The sequence below is a fragment of the Morone saxatilis genome, unplaced genomic scaffold (genome assembly GCF_004916995.1).
Source record: "Morone saxatilis isolate NCDOM2014 unplaced genomic scaffold, NCSU_SB_2.0 Contig3, whole genome shotgun sequence".
In the NCBI taxonomy this organism is placed as follows: domain Eukaryota; kingdom Metazoa; phylum Chordata; class Actinopteri; family Moronidae; genus Morone; species Morone saxatilis.
In genome coordinates this window covers 20,342,336-20,357,411 of record NW_023339873.1, presented here as the reverse complement: position 1 = coordinate 20,357,411, position 15,076 = coordinate 20,342,336, and the positions used below count along the sequence as shown (strand labels likewise).

The 15,076-nt window shown below is 39.6% G+C and overlaps 2 protein-coding genes across 4 annotated transcripts in view; one reads left to right on the top strand and one right to left on the bottom strand.

The window, feature by feature from the left end:
* The window catches only part of rbks (ribokinase), a 39,895-nt gene extending 26,193 nt beyond the window's left edge, over window positions 1-13,702 (top strand). For all 3 annotated transcript variants that reach the window (XM_035673421.1, XM_035673422.1, XM_035673420.1), the window contains exons 8-9: window positions 4,016-4,204; window positions 12,857-13,702. In XM_035673421.1, coding sequence (XP_035529314.1) covers window positions 4,016-4,204; window positions 12,857-13,030 — 363 coding nt within the window. In that variant the 3' untranslated portion in view covers window positions 13,031-13,702. The remainder of the gene's footprint in view (window positions 1-4,015; window positions 4,205-12,856) is intronic.
* mrpl33 (mitochondrial ribosomal protein L33) overlaps window positions 13,408-15,076 on the bottom strand; it is a 2,115-nt gene continuing 446 nt past the window's right edge. Inside the window, exons 2-4 of the mRNA XM_035673423.1 lie at window positions 14,857-14,875; window positions 14,610-14,716; window positions 13,408-13,791 (exon numbers count right to left, since the gene is read on the bottom strand). Coding sequence (XP_035529316.1) covers window positions 13,742-13,791; window positions 14,610-14,716; window positions 14,857-14,875 — 176 coding nt within the window. The 3' untranslated portion in view covers window positions 13,408-13,741. The remainder of the gene's footprint in view (window positions 13,792-14,609; window positions 14,717-14,856; window positions 14,876-15,076) is intronic.

The window sequence follows — 15,076 nt, the reverse complement described above, 5'->3', positions numbered from 1 at the left end:
GACTGGAAAGATGTGGGCTCCCCCTTGTCCCCTTGTTCATAATAAATCAACACATCAATATAGGACTGTATGCTGGAGAGCTAGACAGCTTTTTCAAGTCATGTGAGAATATTCACAATTATCCTGATTCACGATTATCACGATAATGGAATTTCACCACGATAAATGTTTAAATGTTAAATTATTGTATATCTTCCAATCCCTAGTCTTGGATAACCGATCGTGTTGTTTTTAAGTCTTTTAATATTTGTGCAGTACACCTTGGGTTTTTTGGGAAGAATTCCTCTTCTTGTGAACAAGCTTTTAAAATTGTTTTTAAACTGACTCCTTAGTTACTAAAAAGAAGTATCATCAATTGTAAGCATTAATGTTTCAGGAATGGAGTACTGTAGATGGAGCGAATCGTTTTGACTATATTTTTTAAGTTAAATTATTACAGTTATATCAGTGTTACTTTATAACAGGTTTATGCTATGGCGATCAGTTACAGTATAATAATAAAATGTAAAGACACCAGCCAGAGGCACAAATATTTCTATCTTTTATCTTTTAAATATCTTTTTTGAGTTTTACTTTATACATGCTTTAAATTTATTCCTCAGTTTTGCATAACAACTGCTTACAGTTTCAAATTTTAATCTTGTTCATGAAAGTGAGGAGTTTGATTTTATATTGGTAAATTTTTTACTATTACTGTAAATTTTATCATATTTGGAACTGTAGGCTGACTTTTCTTCTACGGTAAAGCTTTTAATGTACATGGCTGTATACCTTTAAATCTTTCGAAAATCAAATGTTGTAATGGAATTTCACATTGTTTGTACTGATGATTCAGCCAGGAGAGCATCTTGCCCATTCAAGGGTTATAAATAAAACATTTTCTAACTGCTGTTAATGTAACATGAGAAAATATTACCATGCACAATATCCCACTCCAGTAATGTATGTCGTAATAAAGACCTGATGCAAATGTATTCAAAGACAATAAAGGACTTTGTTCATGACATACAAAAAAATTAAAAAATAAATAAACAGTTGAATTTCCAATTTCAAACACTGTTTAACATAAAAATGAAAAACTCCCTGTCAAAAATATAGATACACAAAGTCACTATAATGACAGTACATTATTTCCAGCCTTTGGCGATATGCCTAAACATATACATTCTTGCTAATACACCCACCATGTCAACAGCTTTATACTGCATATGCTTTAAAAAATAGGTGCTCACTGTGTGTGTGTGTGTGTGTTTTTTTTATTTATTTATTTTTTTACAGCGAGAGAGACATAATTCAACTTTCTCATATTCTTGTACACAGAGGGAGGTAGATTGATTCCCTGCCCTGGTGTGAAGCTGATGACTAACAAAACCGCTCTTTTTCTCTCTTGGCATCCGACAGCACCGGGGTGGCTGCGGGCTCTAAAAGCACCGATACACTCTGCGGTTTATTTTTGAACTGTCCAAGGTCATTGTTCACTTTGACAGATCACAAAAGCAAAGGGGGGGGGATCGGCTCCTCAGACCCCCATTCAACACTAGCGTAAGCCGTGTCTTGACCCTCCCATGTGGGGTTATAACTGACACACATTCTGTACTCTGTATGAGGATGTGTGTGTGTTTGTGTGTGGTCTCACTGTACCGTGCTCAGGCTGAGGGGTGGGTGGGAAGGTTTGGGGGGCTTAAGGATGACAAAGTGCAGGCCCTCTTTGATCCTCAGCCCACATACTAAGCTGAAGTGCTTTATAGTGAGGGGAATTACCTTTGATGTCCACCTGAGGATCTTACGTGCCAAATGGATCCACATTTCTATCATCCACAGATCTGAGAGGGTCATGATATCTTTAATGTCTGTATGTTTTCCATACTGTTAGTATTTTTAGAGCAAGGTGATTACAGACCTGTCATTGTTGCAGCAAATTCAATTCATTAATTCATTAGTTTTTAAGGAGCCCTATTTGACATTTTTTAACACAGGATTTTTTTAACAAAATGTAATCCTAGGAAAAATATTTTTTCTCTCAGTTGAAAGTTGAACAAAGTATGTAATGAGTCATTTACCATTGACTTCTACTAAACAATTTCTGTCTGTTTCATGTGTAAGTATTTTCTCTTTTTTAGTTCAAGTTTTAAGTTCTAGTTCAGGTCACATATTATACAGGTACAGTCATAGTGAAATGTATTTCCGTACATTTATGCATTTGATGTGAAAACATATTAAAAAAGGAAAAAAAAGAAATGTATCTCTAAGTTCCTGCAATTCATTCGATAAAAATAGTGTAAAATAGAATAGGAATAAAGAATAGAAAATGTAATAAACAATAATGGTTACTTATTATTGCAATGCAGCAATATAATATTTATACAATGAATCACTGAAGACAAAAAAAAAACATTTAGTACATTACTAGGAGTAAGAATCGATGTTCTATCAGAGAGTGCATGTGAAGGGCTATGTCTATCAGTCTGTATGTGGAGGTGTGTAAGGGTTGAGAGGGGAGACGGAGAGAGAAAACACAAATGGTCACATAGGGACAATAATACATAACAGTATTTAACGATTTCTTTGACTCAGTTTTCACAGTTTCAATTTGCAAAACTTTTAAAATCTCACACAGCACACAAAAAAAAGATCTGAATCTGAACTGAGTGAGTTTATGTTTATCACTGAATTTGAATCATCATTTAATTTAGAATAAAAGTGCCATTATAAAATAATTATGTGAATACAGTCTACAATACAGACTTATTAACAGTAACAATTTCTATTTTAGACATCAAACCTTAAATATTACAGTCACTTGTAAGTTTACTGTAATCACCTTAAATACAGTAATACTCAAAAGCTGCTTTCAGCAGATAAATGTGAAAAGCATTCTTCTAGAGTCAAACTCTGCACATACATCATTCAAACAGCACACTGTAGGAACAAGAAGAAACACTGATCTTTGAGTGGAGGGGGACTTTAAAGAGAAGAATTTAGCAAGTCAGTTTAGCACTTTGAAACTTGAAGCTTGTGAAAACTGAGCCAGCATTTGTTTAAGGCTGAGGGTGGGGTGGATCACAGGCCAAGTAGGTCTGAGCAAATAATTTCAGTCAGTCCATAAAAACTGGCATGAATAGTAAAAATATTTAAAATAAAAAAATTGATAATTACTGATACTGTATGATAGTATTTAATTTTACAAGGATTGGTGTCATATACATTTCTTGACATGCAATTTCTTTTAAACACCAGGGAATAATGTTGTGGCTCATCTGCATCATGGGTGCCACTTAACTCTGGAGAGAACTGTTGTGGTTCTGAGTTTCCTTGAAGTTCCTCAAACATCAGCTGTAAAGTCCTGCTTTGTCACTGTTTAGTCATTTTGGAGCCAGATGAAGCGGCGTAGTCAGAGGATCTACCCTTTGAAAATGTTTGGCCCGCAGACTGCTGACGGATCCGGCAAATCCTTAACAGACTGAATGTGTTTTTATGAGTCTGTCTGACCACGGTCAGTGTGTAATTAAGAGCTGACTCAACGCAGAACTGTTAATACGAAACAGTAAACTACAGCAAGTAAGCAAAAGCCCTGTAAAACACTACTAATTAGGGACTATTAAATGGTTGTGATCTACTTAAGATAAGATAAGAAGGTGTTCATTAGAGACAAAACAAGCTTTTAGTTATGATTTTCTTTTAAAGGCGAAAACTAAAGGCATTCATATCTTGCATGTGACACAGTCCTCGGTACTGGACTTTTGCCATGGGGAATTTCCATAATGCAGTTCCTTATTTATCTTCCCAGTATCCCACACTAGTGTTGGTTTTGCTTTATCTTTAATTTTAATTTCTAACCCCTGATTAACTCCCTGACCTAGAAAAGAAAAACAAGACTGGTTTAGAAGAAAATGTCTAAATAATAGTGTCCCATTATCATTTCATGCTAAATGATATGAATGTGTGTTGTATATATGATTATACAGTGCTGTATGTCTGCAGTGTCTTACCTCTGCTCCTCTGTGTGAACATACAGGCTGAGTTGCTGACCGGCTCCTCAGTAACTAACGTGGAGGAAGCACATCAGGCCGGTCTGGAGCTGCTGAAGCGGGGCTGTGGGTCAGTCATCATCACTTTAGGACCCCAAGGCTGCGTGGTGCTCAAGGCACAGGAGTCTACCTTTAAACATGTTCCAACTGCTGCCATCACAGCAGTGGACACTACGGTAAGCATATACTGGATATGTATTTTTTTAATCGTCATTATATTTCAGTTATTAATTTTATCATTTTAAATGTCTGGAAAAAACTCATCACAATCTCCCAGTGCCCAAAGGTGATGTCCTTGTCTTTTGCCTTGTTCGTTCCCACTAACATCCCAAAGCCTGAACATAGCCAATCTACCATGAAAATTTTGCAGAATCGTCACATTTCAGAAGCTTGGACCAGAGCATGTTTGGCCAAGTTAGCAGCTTCGGCTCTGTTGTTGATTGGTCGGTCCAACACTTGAAAGTCAACAACTAGAAAAGTGAATGTTAAGCTGTTAAATTATGAAGAAATGTATATTTTTCACAGGGAAAATCCTGATGTTTTCCTATAGCGCCACCATGAGTTTGACATTTGTGTTTTTCAGTACAATGTCTCAACAACTAGTAGGTTGGGTTGCAATGAAATTTGACAGACAATGCTGCAATCACTTGATCGCTTTTCATCTTGGGCCATCATCAAGTCATTTTTTAAGCACAAATACCACACGATCCCTTGTTTTAGCCTCTTGGTTTTGAGGATTTCTTGTTTTTCTTTCTTATATGACAGTGAATCAGTAATTAGGGGGTTGCTGTTTGAAGATATTGGGCCAGAGGAAATTGTAACAGGCTTTATTTTAGACCAAACAATTAATCGATTAATCATGAAAATAATAGCTAGCATTGTTATTGTGTGAATGTTTGCATGCTGACTTTAGCAGTTAGCTCAAACTACCACTGTGCCTAAGTGCAGCCCGCTGTTGTGGCTGTACACTCATAATCATCTTAATTTTATTTATTGATCGTTGACTCTATAAAATGTCTGAAAATAGTGAAAATGCCAATCTCAATCTCCCAGAGCCCATGGTGATGTCTTTGTCTTTTGCTTGTTTGGTCCCACCAAGATGCCAAAGCCCAAACATTTTTCATTTACAGTGATATAAAATCAGAAAATTGTCACGTTTCAGAGGATTAAACCAGTTTCACCACACAAGCAGCAGTCCATCACCAACCAACCAAATTTCAATTTATGTTCTATTTATAATGAAATAAAAGATAAAAAGTAGTAAAAAAAATATATTGCATTTATTTATATATGTGTGTGTGTTATAATATTTTTATTATTTCATAATATTTTAATTATATACAAATATAATTATCAAAAAGTCGTTATTAATAATAATAAATAATAAACATTTATATCTTGTCATATTTTTAACAATCATGTTGGCTATTTTTAAATGTTTTTCTATTTCTTTATTTCCAGTAGTAGGTTGTGACTGAGAAAATGGTAACTCACCATATTAGTAAAAAGGAAGAAAGTTTTAAATGGTAAATTATGCAAACCAGCCCACCTGCCACGGTACAGGCACTTAAAATATATCCTTTACAGCAACAACAGCGGAACAGATTATTTCTCACAGGAAATCCTCTGTTCCATAACAGTGTTGTCACACGTAACTTTTTATCTGCCCATTCATCGAACCCCTGGCGCTCTGAGCTCTGGCGGAGCTGCTAAGATTCTGTCTGTTGCTCGAGTGGAACGATTTAAGATCAATGGGGATGTGGTGACCACCGGCTGTTTCCCCTCCCTGATTCTAATCTTTTTAAGAGGCCAGCGTCACTTGACTCATTTCACACCGTCCTCTGTGGCTTGTTTTCGTCACAGGAACCCTTAGCTAGATGTTTGCGTTTCCTGTCTATGAGCAGTTTGTGGGGCATGTGTTCAACCAACCAACTACGTCATCGCAGAGGTGTTAATGCTGTTAATCACCTCTTTGTGCGTACCAGGTTTGATTAAAGAATTGTTTGTGTAATGGGTTCTTCTACTGAATAGTTCCCCTGGGTACTTTTCCAAAGAGTAAAAACTGGAGTAAAACAATTACTAGAATGCAGTCATAGTTTTACACGAAACCCACATCAGATTAAGGAAAAAGCGAAGAAGAAAGGCAGTAAAAGGTGAGTGTTGAGTGTTTTGGTGTGTGTGGCGGAGAGACAGAGACAGCAGTGTTACCAAAAGGAACTGCAGCTGAACTACACAGCCACTCGCTACCCCAGGTCACTTTGACATTTCAAGAACAAAGGTCTCGCTCTCTTAAACCTCTGTGCGACCTCAGCCGTACCCCCACATTTCTAAGCAGGCACAAATAACTTACCTTATTCACCAGCTTCAATCTCCCCACTTCCCAGTAGCCCCTGGGAGAACTCACCCACCACCCCTACCCCTCCCCCCTTTCCCTCTTCATCTCCCATGACTCACCTCTTGGGCCTGCATCAGTCAGCAGAAAGCTGTGGTCGGGCCTGCTGCATGTCCCCCCGCCGCACACACACACACTCTCTCACCCCACCCCTTCTGGTCTTTGATGGGCCCATAAATTCAGGAGTGTTTAACTCTTTTGGACATCATAATCCCTCTTCCAGTAAGCCCCTTTCTTTCTTTTACTGGAGAGAGGAAAAAAACAACAGGTTGTTATCAAGATCATTATTCACTTCTCTGAGCCTGTTCTGGTAACACAGGCCTCTTTAGTTATGATTACCTCTTGTGTTATTATAGCTGTGATTGTGTGTGTGTTTTTTTCTCTCTGTAGAAGTAGGGACGGAAATGTTTTTGAAAGATTGGCTCCAAGCTTGTCATCAGCAGCAGAATTTTTTTCTTGCAGCGACTCTCCAGATTTACTAGTATCGGACTGTGAACTGATGCTGCATTCTAGGCTGCGATTCTTCGATATCAACACAGTGAGTCACTTGCGGTTTCTCACTATTTTAGCTAAGCTGCCGTTCAGTTGGGCGCCGCGGGTGGCATCACCCACTGCTAATCAGAACGAACACAAATCCAGCTTTTACCCTTCTTTGGATGCATTTCGTCACTTTGTTTCGACTTGTCCCAGATGGAATATTTCTCTTTGATTGATCTAGCCCTGTTAATGTTGTGGCTGCTAAATCATTTAGCTCGCTCCTATACTATAACTATTTCATCATCTGCTCCTCCTGCAACTGTCTGAATAACACATTTCACACAAGCAATTATGGGCTGAGTCAGGGTCGGGAATCTGGATGACAAAGCAAATCCACTCATCTACTGTGGGTCTACCCCATCCCTCCCCCTTTATCCATTTGTCTCTCTTTTGTCTTAAATTGAGTACAGGCTTCCCTCGCTGAGATCAGAGCCTCGGCTGTTTCATGTGGACAGTTAGATGAGACTACACACACATACACACCCAGTGCCTTCTAGCCCCAGCAGGACTTGGGTGGCCTTCGTTACCACTGCTCCGGGAGGTCCACTGTGTAGGGCGAAAGGTAGACAGTGCTGTCTAAACCAGACATTACAGCTGCACGGTGGGTCTGGACAGTCAAATTATTCCCAGTCTTCTCCTGTGACTGGAGACATGTAAGGACCAATTGCACGATTCCTTCCTGGAAGCCAAAGGTAAGGGAATACCTCCTGAGCACTGCATTCCTCAACCCGGCAAGCTGTGGGTCAGCATGACACAATGAGAAAACTGCCACATCACCGTGTTTTAATGGGCTGCACATGCTGCAGCAGCTGCTGTTCCACAGCCCAGATGTTAGGCCAGTTCCCTGCCAGTGCAGTCGTGTCGATCAGCATTACACACAAAAGAGTGAAAGAGGGTTAAGACAAAGCACTGCGGATGGATCAAAGTTGTGAGAGCCCTAATTGGTCCAATTAAATGTGTTTCTGATCCCTGAGTCTTCCTCCCTCGTTACTTCTGACGAGTCGTCCCCGGCTGTTTGCAAGTCTTACTGGAAGCTTCCGGACGTGGAAGCCACGGTGAGTCATCGCTGCCCCTCAGTTGGTCTTTGCTCTCCCCAGGGTGCCTTTCATTGACAAAGGCTGGCGGCCTCAGGAGCTAACGGCGAACAGCTCCATCTGTCATATCAGGGGTGGGAGTCAGGATCGCGGGAGGCCTCCGGGTGAGAAATACAGTCACAGGTTCTGGAGGCTCGAAAGGTTCAGTGTGCACAGCAGACTCTGTAACATGGAAGATCTGCTGTGTGGAGCCCTTTATGAGATCTGCATTTTCTATAGGTTCTGTTTGTTGTTCGTGTTTGTCTTTGGTGCTCAGCGCTCCTTGCTGTGGTGTTTCTGCGCTGCACTTTACAAAGATCACTTGTCAATCAAAGCGTGTGGGCGCTACTGTTGTCTTTGTCCTTGGATTTTCTGTTGATGGACTTCTGAGTTTCTGTATGCGCTCCTTTGTTTGTCTGTACAGCCATGGTGGTTATTGCTGCTTGTGTTAACTATTCAGATTTTCTTCTATTTATTCTAAACACACAGCACTCATGCTGCTGTCAGAAGCATTAAAAAAGGTCACTTCCCTGGAGTGTTGTCAGTAAAGCCTACCAGATACTGCAAATGGAAAGCTTTCAGTAGCTATAGGTTTGTCACTGTTGTGTTAAATCAACCGAAGATGACTCATCCTAACGTAATTATAATTGAATCTGTCCTAAATGAGAAAAAAAAGGCTTTTAATAGATTGAATCAAACTGAACCAAAACTATTAAAGTTCCAGGGAGATTTTTAGAAGTAGTTTAATTCTCACAAAGCAAAAACATCCACTGGCTCTCTGATCGCATGCGTTCGTCGCAGAGTTACACTACAAACAAACTGAAGAGAACTTCCTAAACCATACTTTGTTAATTTGGTAAGCTTCTCGCAGACACACCTGCCATCCTAATTTCTAATTTCAGTCTGAGTGCCAGAGGAGAGCAGGCAGAGGAACAGCGCGCAGATCAAGACGCGGCGTACGGAGCCGACCAGTAAGAGCATCAAGCCTCATCCGCGGCAAGCACTTGTGTCACTTGATTGACAGGCCTCCAGATCTAACCTTCACCAAACTGTGTCGAGGGCAGCGGTGGCGGGGCTGAAGGGGGTAGCGCTTGTCAGCCCCGTTGAGCTTCATTCACTGGATCCAGTAGCGTCACATGCCAGTCTCAGGGAAAGAAACGTTGTTAGTAAGACAGAGAACGGTGGCGCATACAGTCAAGTGACCAAAAGTTTACATTGAAACAGTAAAGTCTTGTTTTGTTACTTATTTACATGTGGACTGGCCTAGTAGGAAATGACAAAAAACATCATATGAAAGTTAATTATTTTGCTGATTGTATGTCTACTTCAACAGTCCCTATTATAATCAATATTCTGGGATTTTTATATTAACAGTGGACCAAATGTCTACGTGTGATTCACATGCAGAGAATTAGCTATGCAGCGTTTTAGCGTCTTTTAACCCATTGTTTTGGTGTACAACTTAGGCTCTCATAAGCATTGTTAGCAACTAGCTGGCGAAAAATAGTGTAACATTTGGCGACTAAAAAGACAGACATTTCCTTCTGGAGTTAGTGGAGACTAACCAAACTAAAGAGAGAGTGAATATCGGACTTATATTTATAAGGTGGAGAGAACATGACGCCAAATTAATATTTTGTATGTTCTGGATTTCGTTCACCATAACCAGTTATTAGATGATAGTGTATCAGTGTTGTGTTGGTTCCAAGTAGTAAAAAAATCATTTAATGTGAATCATTTGCATTAATTATTCATTCAAGATTACAAATTGCAATTTAGGAATATTAAGGAAATACACAAATTACAACAACAATGTAATACCCACTGGGCTGCTGTGAGGACCAATTTTAGACAGGATTTTGGAGACACTTTCTTGCTTTTTTGAGAGGGAAATGGACACTGAATACTTACATGATATATACATTAATTTTAAAATGGTGGCACTTAGTAATAAGTAATATTCAGCTGGATGGACATATATTGGTACGGAAGCAGATAAATAAAAAAAACAGATAAAAAGCCATAATAATTTTATTGTTTAAAAATTTCATATAATCAGTTATAATAAATACCTGAATAGCTATTTGATGTTGAAATTTAAATACCACTGAATTTATAGAATTAAAATATTTTACTTTGAAAGCCATCTATCAAAATGGGGGTCTAATATTATTTCCAGCCATAAATTCTGATAAAAAATGCAAATATCCATTGTTTTAGATCAAACAAAATTTTAAAAAAATTACTTAATAAGAATAAAATGTTCAGTTTAGTTTTGGTATTATTTTCATCAGTCCAACTTAAAAAAAAATATTTTTTTTTCTCAATCAATGGGAATGTCGTTTTTTTGAATATTGGACACTTAATAATAATAACTTAATATTGTATTTGAGATTGTTTTCAAGCTTTTGAAATTGCACAACTTGAGATTACCTTCTGGAGATTTGAAACAGTAAAATTCAGAGAACATACAGTCCTGTAGGTGTTTTTTAAATGTTTCAGTGCTAATATTTAAGTGATTTCAACATTAAGTATTCAGATTGAATGTATCAATTAGTTATATATCAGTTGCTTCTAAAATTAAAATCTTTACAGCCTTTTTTGGCCTCCATAGTACAGACACTGATATTGGTGATCTGCAAAATTCAGTCCGGTCATTTAAATGGCTTTTCACCTAAGAAATGGGTTAGGGTTAGGGGTTGTATTTGTATAAACACTGTCTAAATGTAAATACCATCTATGGGTTTTCACACCCTTCAAAGGATGCAATTCTGAGCTTGACTGTTCATGTTAAATTCTATTTTCAGGATGAGATTTGTTCAATTTTAACTGTCAGCACAAAATATTGACTGACGTTTAGCTTAATACTAACATTAGCTTTCAGAAACCTGTTTCAGCCTCACCCCACTGTGGCCTGACTAGACAAAGGTGGTTGTTTTAGCATGGATTTGGTCATAGATTACAGTGTAAAAGAAAAAAATGAATAGGCCTGTGCAAAAGGAATGATGTATCCCCCTGACTATACAGGCCGAAATGTTTTATTTTCTATCCCCCTATCATCTAGTTGTTGAAACTGGCCCCCTCACTGCCCTGTGCTCCACTGGCCCTCGGCTCCTAAGCGTCAGCCCCCACTCAAGAGTGCTATCATCATTTCAACCGCAACGTGTGAACTGGGAGACAGGCCAGACTCAAACCAGTGGGACTGCTTCGCCAAAGCCTTATTTCCAAATACTGGCTGTGTTGTAGCCCAGCCCAGCTACCAGACAGGAGACATAAACACGCCATGGCTTTAAACATGGAAATCCACCAGGCCTGTGAAATGTTTGAGCTCTGACCTCACTCTTTCCAGCATCCCTCCAGTCCAGGAGTCACACCAGTGGCATGCACCGGGGTGGGGGAGGGGTGCAGTAATGACCTTTCAAATGTCAAATCAGGATTTTTTTTTCCCTCTATCATCTGGTTCATCACAGAATGCTTTAGGTGCCTGCAACACAATTGTGCCCTCCAGCTGCCCTGTCTGCCGTGGACCCTGTTTGGCCCTCTCTGTTCCTACTGCCCTATTGATCACAGGGCACTGCCCTCCCTGCCCGGTCGGGATCAGGGTTAGGGTTTTTGTTTTTTGCCCCATGTCACTGAATCATCCTAACACAACTGACAAAGGGGTTACTTTGAGGTTGAAGGGCGACTGATGTCGGGGAGGGGAGGGGGGGGCTGGGGGTTGTACAGAGGTGCTCAGAAGAGAGAGTGCAATGAAATTCCTTTTTGAGAAGCCGCAGTAATGAGTAATGGAGCGGTCGTTGTTTTAGAACCACGCGGTCGGGGGGCCGTTTGTGGTTTTAAACATTGAGCGTGTCCCCCCCGCCACCATACCTTGTTGCCTTTTCCCATCAGCGAGCCCTCCCCTTCCTCCCCCTCTCCCCCCAGCATCCCTTCCAGCCAGCCGCTCCAGGGCGTAGACGGCACATTCCAGTTCTCTATCAATAGATGAAGAGGAAAATGCGATGATTTATCTGTTTCGAAGATAGCCAAAACAGAGCTGTTGGCAGTTATGTGAAGCACTGGATGAGAGATTAAAGCAGCCCAGTGTTTGCTAGTTCAGCTAGACTTTGAAAAGCAGCAAACTCAAGAGGGTTTTTTTTTTTTTTTGTATTTGTTTTTGATTTGAAAGTTGTTTCAGAAAAAAAAGATCAAATACAAATAAAACTTAATTTAATTAGATTAGAATTTATTTCAATTTGTGGGATAATACAGTATGATGTCATAGGTAGTCTTTTTCAAATTCATAGGTCAGTTAAATATATAAATATACATTTGGCCTTTCCTCATAGTTGAGTGAAAAATGTTTTGTTTTTAATATTAAAGGATGACATGTCACCATCATTCAACTTGTTTCACAAGATTATTACATCTTATCTATCATTCTGCTGGCGTTACAACAAGGTCTGTGATTATGATTAATGCCCATAATACAGATGTTTCTCTCAAAGAGCTGACAGAGACACACTTTCACACGAGGTAACATTTCAGTAGCTCATCTGAAAGTGGCCTAGACTTCAGGCAAGACTGACAACAGCTGACAAATGCCACAGCACCCCCTACTGTTGACAGTTTATTGTATTGCAAAATCAACCATCCCATCTTTTTAAATATACCTATTGTAACTATATTTTTCAAAATACAGTGTTAAACAGTGAATACATGGATTTTCTGTTGCCCCTCACATACACTGGATTTTTTTGATTTTGCTGAGCTCGGCTGTAGAATTACACAGTAGACACCACAGGGGAAATTTAATAACGCATTGTTGTAATATTGTTTCTTCCCAGGGTGCTGGAGACAGCTTTATTGGAGCTCTGGCATTTTACATGGCTCATTATCCCACAATGCCTCTGGAGGAGATGGCCCGCAGAGCCAATCAGGTGGCAGGAGTGAGCGTGCAGGCCGTCGGCACGCAGAAGTCTTACCCCGTCAGAAAGGACCTACCGGCTGAACTGTTCTGAGAGCAGCAAGTAGACACCAGTGTGAATGGACCAAGGCTGACCTGGGAATCAAACTCTTTTAAAAAGGATCTGCTCTTGAGAAATCCAAGAATGAACAATATTGTGTAACTGAGGATTGTTAATGATGCAACCAATGTTACTTAATTGTAAAGCTGAACATTCGACTCTTAATGTAACGGTTATGTGAATAGTACCTGCAAAAGACAATTATTGAGTTTATAAAACCTCTGATCTCACTACTTTTGAACTATTTAATAATTGACAAGCATCTTAACGCTTAGCTTGCATGGTGCATAACTGCCTTTAATTTATTTAATTACCCCAAGTAAATCATATTTCACAAATGGGAGGTGTCACAAAGTTTGACTGAATCGTAATCATTAATACTATGTAGAGCTGTTTAATAATATTTGTAACATCAAGACAGCTGTTGTGCCCCCAATAAATTCATCACTTTTACACACGAGTGGTATTTTGTTTACAGTGGCAGGAGTCGGGTTTCTTCAGTATCGGTCGGGGTTGCATCACGCTGAACTGCTGCTGAGCAGAGAGTAGAGGCCTTCTGACAGATCCAAGAAGAAATCCTCTGAAAACGTGTCAGCAAGCCCAACAGAAATGTTGACTGACGAAACACCTTGTATAATCCATGGCAATAAAAAGAGTCTGTTTAAACCTGGCAGGTTTATGTTGTCCATAGGTTTTGGTGCACTGTCAGATCGATCTGATCTTCTTCTTCTCCACGAACAGGACGTGTTTGTTCACTGCAGACACAGAAAGCAGATTGGAAATAGAAGCCACGAACTTTTGTCACAAAACAATGCAGTGGAGAATGGGTGGCACATAGGAGCTTGAGCTTGTAGCTGATATGGATTCAGACAGTGAACTGCGCTCATCCACTTGTAACTCATTTATATGACTTTGCTAGAAATACATTAACCACTGGGATCAATATATTTACATATATACAAATACAGCCCCAATAAACATTTCTGATTCCTTCAACTGTTTAAATACATTACAGTGCATCATGACATTCGAACTGGAGTCTTATGGGGTAAGAAACATTACATATACACATACATCTGTACTGCAACATGCTGCTTACAATATATATAACCTGGTCTTACCAGATTTGTGAGTAATTTGTAGTTCTTATACAAAATGATCTACTTTTCCACAACCATTATTGCACAATATGAATACATATAAAGCAGTTTCCACATGATAGCCTGAATGCAGAGATTTCCAATGTCAACTTGTTTTCTGTTAACTATTTCTCATCGAAGCAAACTAGTATTCTCTCCATGGTCTGCCTTTAAGGTTTCTTAACATGGTCGGTTTTTTTTGTCCCAGCAGCTGATTCATTAGAAATGATGTGGAATGAAACAGCATCCTGCTACAATGCAAACACCACACGGTGCTTTTGTTGCCCAGTGGCAGCTTTGAAAGGCTTGTTCTAAAACCGTCACAACCTGGTAAAGTCACCCTAAAAATGGCTGCCCTTTAATTTCTTCCAGGACAGACTCGAGCTCACTGGAGGAGGTCTGAGTGCAGAACCCAGCTGTCAGTCACTGCTTACCAAATGGATCATGTTTACGTATCACCAGTTTGTCTCTGAGACGGTTCCTCTTTGTGTTGAAGAAGTAGCCTGTCCCTGCAGCGCTCACCATCTGCACCAGGACGGTCCTGATGGAAGAGGACATTAGAGGACATTAGTGGACGTTAGTGGACGTTACAGTGGCTGCAGGACTGCCTGTACACGGTATTTGGTATCGTTTAGCTGGGGCTAAACCTTTCTGTCAAACATTCCAGTGACTTCCACTTACTTTGATTTTGCCTTGGCCACTGAGTAACGGAAAAGAGCAGAGGATATGTATTAGAGTCAGACAGATCAACACAATGAATGCTTAACCAACTCACTAAATAAGTCTAACACTAACCGCTAAATACACAACAATACAAGATAAACGCGACAGCATTGGAAACTCACAACACGTTACGTTGAAAGCGCCACAGAAATACTGATAGCTAATATATACAGTCAAT